This window comes from Diabrotica virgifera, chromosome 7 (assembly GCF_917563875.1).
Source record: "Diabrotica virgifera virgifera chromosome 7, PGI_DIABVI_V3a".
Lineage (NCBI taxonomy): Eukaryota > Metazoa > Arthropoda > Insecta > Coleoptera > Chrysomelidae > Diabrotica > Diabrotica virgifera.
In genome coordinates, this window is record NC_065449.1 from 234,823,491 (window position 1) to 234,830,386 (window position 6,896).

A 6,896-nucleotide genomic window follows, 5' to 3' on the forward strand; every position below is an offset into this window, starting at 1 on the left:
GACTTTTACTGAAAATAAAACACCAAGAACTAAAAGTAGCATATAAAAAGTATGTACCCTAAATTTTTGGTCAGGGCAATATCTATTACAATTAATTATAAAAGATAAAACATATGAAGAATAAAGATATCCACTTCAATTATTAAGCAGTGTATCTATAATATTTCATGAAATCATAGATAATTTTTATCACATTCCAGGTGTCTAATGGGATGCGATTATATATAGGTATTTGCTCAATTTAATATTTTTCTATTTTAGATTAAGTGAATTGCATCTGTAATGTATGAAAACTGATTAACATAGTAGTATTATCAGGTGCATACTCGCAAACAGATTAAGTTTATAGCAATGGACAAAATTAGAAATTTTGAAGAACTTATCAGCGACTATATCGGTCCTTTTAAAACTGTAGTGGATACCAAATCAAGCAACCTAACGGCACCTGGAGAAAACTATTTAAGTGATATCATTAAAATTGATATAGTTTTGAAAGACAAAATTACTAATAAAAATGAAGATTTGTCTTTGGTAGCCAAATTGACTATAAATCATGAATTTATGGGTCCCACGCATAACATAACTAAAAACGAAGTCATTTTTTATAGAGATGTAATTCCTGCAATAAAACGCTTTCATAGGAAACATGGTTTACCATCTCCCTCGTTTTATCCAGATTTTGCAGGAGGTCGAATTAACTTGACAGGAGACGAGGACAAAGCGGATGAAGACGCTGTTTTAGTCCTGGAAAATTTAGTAACAAAAGGTAAGATCTAAAACTATTATTTGTTTATTATTATTCTTTGTAGATCAACTTTTATTATCATCAATTTTTTTATAAAAAAATTTATTTTTTGTAAAAAGTTGTGCATGGTTCAAAACCTATATTTTAACTATAGATCTTCGTCTTCTTCTTCTTTTACGGCTCTTACGGCGGCCGTAAAAAATCGCCCGTGTGGCAAAACGCTCAGTCTTACTCTGTCAAATGATTTTTTCAAAACAATCAGACATAGAAATGCTGGTATATTATACTTTAGTGATTTTTTAGTAATTTGCTTTATGACGAATATTGCATCAGTACAGTACACGATCTTCCAGTACGAAAACCTTATTGTTTATCTGATAAATTTATCCTCTCATTCAATAGTTCTTGTAAAGTTTTATTGCAAGTTTTAGGGTAGTACTTAACAAGTTGATACTTCTGTAGTTTTTTGACTGCTATTTATCTCCTTTTTGGAATAGTAGAATTAGTTCGCTCGTTCTCAATTCTTGCGGTATCTATTGTGGTTTATGATTTTGTCAATTATTCTTGTTAATTATTATTCTGTCAATGCTTTTAATATTTATAATCGTAATTCATAATTTTTAGGGTATAAAAATCAGGACAGGCATGTTGGATGTGATTTGGCTACATCTATGCTGATTTTAAAAGATCTGGCAACGTTCCATGCAGTACCTTTGGCAATGCGGTTATTGGAACCTGAAGAATTTTCGACATTGACTAAAAAAATCTCCATCGCAATGCCACCAACAAAAAAGAAAGATAACAAACCCCCAACCATTTTTAAAATAATGATAGATACATTAAACGCAAATGACAAACACAAAACAGCGGCTGATAAGCTGAAGAAAATGCTGGCTGATTTTTCGAAAGCAATGGAGGAAGATCCGGAAAAGATGTTTAACAACGACACCATCAGGACATTTTCGACAATCGTACATCAGGATGTGTGGATCAATAACACAATGCAAGTTATGGAAAATGATGTAGCGATTAAAAATAAGTTTGTTGATTTTCAAATGTGCCAACTTGGTATGCCCGCTGATGATTTGATTTTTTTCCTCTTCAGCAGTGTTGAATTTACTTGCCTCAAAGATAATCTTGATAGCTTGATTAAACATTACTACGAATCATTTATATCCATCCTAAAACAACTTAATCTATATACTGAAGATTTTTCATACGAGAAATTTTTGGAGGAATTTAAAACACCGGGAAAATTGGCTATTGTACGGACTTTGTTTATGCTGCCAAATGTTATTTTTGGAGAGAAAGGAAAGGCAGCTGAGCACGAAAAAATGAAGGAGATGACAGTTGAAGACATACATCCAATAGCGTTAAAGAAGATGCTTTTATTATGCGTAGAAAGTGCTCAAAGGGATTGGTTCTAATTTTATTATTTTGTTGCTGTAATAAAGTAATTCAAATATATTATTTTTTAAGTCTTGTCTTTGTATAGGATTCTTCTTCTTCAAGTGCCATCTCCGTGACAGAGGTCGGCAATCATCATAGCTATTCGGACTTTGGAGACGGCTGCTCTGAAAAGTTCGTTTCATGTACAACCCTACCATTCTCTCAGGTTGCACAGCTCCGATATTTTGCGTCTCCCTATGCTTCTTTTTCCTTGAATCTCTCCTTGCATAATGAGTTGGAGCAAGTTGTATCTTTCCACCTGTAAAATATGTCCGAGATATTCCAATTTTCTGGTTTTGATTGTATTTAAGACTTCCATTTCTTTATTCATCTTTCTCAGAACTTCTTTGTTTGTGACGTGTTCTGTCCATGATATTTTCAGAATTCTTCTATATACCCACATCTCGAATAATTCCAGTTTTTTCATTGATGCCGCATTAAATCGGTGTCATCCGCATATCTAATGTTGTTAATGGGAACTCCGTTAACCTTTTTACCAGATGTTTCACCCTCAAGAGCTCTTTTTAGGATCTTTTCCGAGTAGGCATTAAATATAACTGGCGACAATACGCATCCCTGTCTCACCCTATGTCTAATTTCAATTTCCTCTGACAACTGTTCGTTAACACGTACTTTTGCTCGCTGCTTATAGTATAAATTAGATATGATCCTGAGGTCATTGTAGTCTATCTTCTTTAATTTAAGGACATTCATTAATTGTTCATGTCGTACTTTATCGAAAGCTTTATTATAGTCAATAAAACAGACATATGTATTTTGATTGACGTCTAGGCACCTTTGTATTAGGATATTAAGTGAGAAAAGAGCTTCATGTGTTCCTATGCCTTTGCGAAAACCAAATTATGTATCATTAGTATCTAAGTCCAGTTTATGATATATTCGGTTATGGATGACTTTCAGTAGCAACTTCAGCACATGGGACATTAAGCTGATGGTGCGGTAATCGGCGCATTCTCTTGCGTTTTTCTTTTTGGGGAGACAAACAAAGTTCGACGTTAACCACTCTTTGGGTAATACGCCTGAGCTATAAATTTGGTTCAAGAGTATAACTAAACCATCAGTGTGTTATTCATCTATAATTTTTATTAATTCGATTGGAAGCAAGTCAGGCCAAGGGCTTTTTCCGTTTTTCATTGTGTTTAATGCGTGTGCTATTTCTTCTTTTGTGATATCTGGACCTATTTCTTCTGAAGTCTCCTCTTTCATCATCGAACAGTTTATCTATGTATTCTGTCCAACGTTGTACTTTCTCATGGTTCTGTGTTATAGTAATCCCATGTCTATCTAGAAGTGCACCAGTGAGATTTTGTTTTCTTAGTCCTGCCACTTCTTTTATTTTCTTGTGTAGATTAATTAGATCGTATCTTTTTTAAGGTCCTCGATCTTTTTGCATTTCTCTTCTAAGTGTTTTTTTTTTTTGTAGAGTTAGGCTACAGTTATTGCTGTAATAAAAATTACATAATTATCAACTAATATTTGCCGTTTCGATTCCTTTCCGAAAATTGTTCTCAAACAAGATTATTTTAAAAATATTTTGATAGGGTATATAAACTAGATTTAATAGGTTATGTATGTCTTTTTATAAATATACCGGGTGTCCTAATAAGAATGGCCCTCTGCCATATCTCAGTAACCGTTTATAGTACAGCTTTGAGAAAATATTTATAATAAAATTTGCTAGAGAGCGCAATTGAATATCAAAAATTAAAAAATGAAAATTTTACAAAATTTTCCTAATGAAAGGGCATTGGATATCCCATCATCATATTCTTCATAAAATTCTGCGTATAATTGACTTTACAAGTTTAAGTCTACCTTTGTAAATAAGAGGTGGGGGTCCGGTTCTGCTAAATCGCATTTTACATTCTTGGTCTTGTTGAAAACCGCCTTTTTTTTTGTCAATGTAAGTGGCTTATTTTCGAAATAGCCTAATAAGTAATATGCCAGCTAGTAGGTGTCATTTAATTATTTTCAGAAATCTAGTTTTATTTGGAGGATATTAAATACAAGTATGCTTTTTTGATCTCGTATTACAAAATTAGACCAAATTAGGAACAGAATACCGAAAACTGCATGTCGATACCTTTTTTCTATCTCGAGATATCTTAAGAAATGTGTTAATTCTAAACATAACTGTTGTTACTCTCATCGGTAAACGAAGTTAAGGAAAAGTAGTGTGCTATGAAAAAAACAAATAAACATTTTCCAGATGTAGTCGTATATAATAATTAATTAAAACAACAATAAGATAAACAACACTATAAATATAAAGGAATAAAAGCAACTACTTACTTAGTGACGGCCTAAATGTTCAAATTGTTGCCCATTATTTTCGATGCAGGTATTTACTGTTTCAAGAGTATATTGAACAGCAACAGATTACTCTGTTTTAGACTTTTATTTATGGAGTCGGATTAAAGACCTTATTTTTGCCGCTAGGCCCGCTGTTCAAAAAACGTGATCTAGAGAATACGAAACGCCATTCAAAGCATTGTGTGTGCAGAAATTGAGACTGCTGTTCAAGTTTTCAATCTACTCTTGAAAGAGTAAATGCTTGCATCGAAAATGATGGGCAACAATTTGAACATTAAGGTCGTCACTAAGTAAGTAGTTGCTTTTATTTCTTTGTTATATTTTATAGTGTTGTTTGTCTTATTGTTGCTTTAATTAATTATATACGTTTACATCTGGCAAATGTTTCTTTGTTTTTTCCATAGCACACTACTTTTTCTTAACTTCGTTTAACGGTGACATTACCAGTTGTTTAAAATTTACACGTTTCTTAAGATATCTCGAGATAGAAAAAAGGCATCGACATGCGTTTTTCGGTATTATGTTGTTAATTTGGTCTAATTTTGTAATACAGGATTAAAAATGCATACTTGTATTTAATACTCTCCAGTGAAAACTAGATTTCCAGAAATAATTAAATAACGCCTAGTAGCTGGCTTATTACTTATTAGGCTATTTCGAAAATAAGACTCTTACATTGACGCAAAAGAGCTGTTTTATACAAGACCAAGTATGCAAAAATCAATTTAGCAGAACCGGACTTACAGCCATTTTTTCATAAGAAGGTTTTCACTCACCCGCACCTCTTATTTGCAAAGGTAGACTTAAACTTGCGAAATCAAATATGCGCAGAATTTTATGAAGAATACGATGATCGGATTTCCAGTGTTATTTCATTAGGTAAATTTTGTAATATTTTGATTTTTTAATTTTTGATATTTAATTACGCCCTCTAGCGGTGGACCTACAATTATGAAAATAATTTCCAGGGTTTTCCCGAGGCAACCTTTGTTATAAATATTTTTTTCTTAAAGCTGTACTATAAACGGTTCCTGAGAAATGGCCGAGAGCCGTTCTTATTGGGACACCCGGTACATACTTTTGATCTGGATCTTCCAAGCCACAGCATATGTGTGGTTAAAAAAAATTGAGGGTGGTGTTATTACCCTACAAATACAACATTCTGAGCAAACGAGCCATGGAACGCACGATGTTAGCCATTTCTCGTAGGGATCTGATTACAAAGAAGGAAATAAGACGGAGGACAGTAGTTAGTCTAGGCGCCAGAGGGATCACCGTGTCCTTTTCAATTCTGATGGACAAACTCAACGGTTTCTCATGGATTTTTGGCTGCTGATTACGAATTTCGAGGGTGGATTTCGATCCGAGCGGTCAAAAAATTGTTATAAACAATTTAATTGTTTATGAGGCTCTGGCTTATAAACTAAAAGAGATAAAAAAATGTTTCAAATAAAATTTGTTCGTTTATAAAAAATGAAGAAAAAAACGTTTACTAAATTTAAATCCAACAATTTGAACTCAAGATATTGTAAAATTAGTGCACAATGCAAAGTAAGTATTTTTCGAAGCTTTATCGATCGTAACTCGGCTTCGACGCGAGCAAATGAGCCTTAGAAGATTTTATTTTAAAAACTAACTAATGGGCTTCCAAACAAAGTTTATTAAAGTTCTTTATTTTTATTTGTTATAAAGTTGTACCCATTTGAAGTTATAATTTTCTTAAAAAAATTGTACATTAATTTGTTATAAGGCTTTTAAGCAAATTTGAGCTATAAACATTTATACTTTAGTTAGAAATAATGATAGAACAACTCAAAAGGAACAATTTGAGCTTATGAAAATGTTCTTAAGTTTATTTTTGGCCAACATATCAATATTTTAATGGCGCGCTATGAGGCGCAAGATCGGCTTACACTCAAGTAAGTGAGGAAATTTGTAGCTAAAATATCGATATCTTGGCAAAAAATAAACTTACGAACATTTTCGTAAGCTTAAAATGTTTCTTTTGAGTTCTTTTATCATTATTGTTAATTAAAGTATAAATTTGCTCGAAATTCTTAAAAACAAATTATTGTACATTTTTTTGAAGAAAATTATAACTTAAACAGGTATAACTTAAAAAAAATAAACACAGTTAAAGTAATTTAACAAACTTTGTTTGGAAGACTATTAATTGAGCTTTAAAATGAGACCTTCTAAGGCACATTTGCATGCGTGGAAGTCGAGTTACTCTGAAAAATACTTATGTTGCAAGTCGCAATTTGCGTTGTGCACTAATTTCAAAATATCTTGCGTTTTAATTGTTAAATTTAAGTTTAGTAAACGTTTTTTTCTGCAAATTGCAACTTGCTAAATAAGTATTTTTCGA

General features: G+C 32.3%; 1 protein-coding gene across 1 annotated transcript; it reads left to right on the top strand.

Moving 5' to 3' along the window:
- Positions 1 to 270: 270 nt before the first annotated feature.
- LOC114325698 (uncharacterized) lies at positions 271 to 2,228 on the top strand. Its single transcript, XM_028273829.2, has 2 exons — positions 271 to 766; positions 1,370 to 2,228. The coding sequence occupies exons 1-2, from the start codon at positions 352 to 354 to the stop codon at positions 2,170 to 2,172; spliced, it is 1,218 nt and encodes a 405-aa protein (XP_028129630.1). The 5' UTR covers positions 271 to 351; the 3' UTR covers positions 2,173 to 2,228.
- Positions 2,229 to 6,896: the final 4,668 nt, after the last annotated feature.

Excerpts from the sequence above, each read along its gene's own strand:
- LOC114325698 (XM_028273829.2), top strand. The coding sequence starts at position 352 with ATGGACAAAATTAGAAATTTTGAAGAACTTATCAGCGACTATATCGGT. Across the intron at positions 767-1,369 it reads GGAAAATTTAGTAACAAAAG|GGTATAAAAATCAGGACAGG; the intron begins GTAAGATCTAAA and ends CATAATTTTTAG.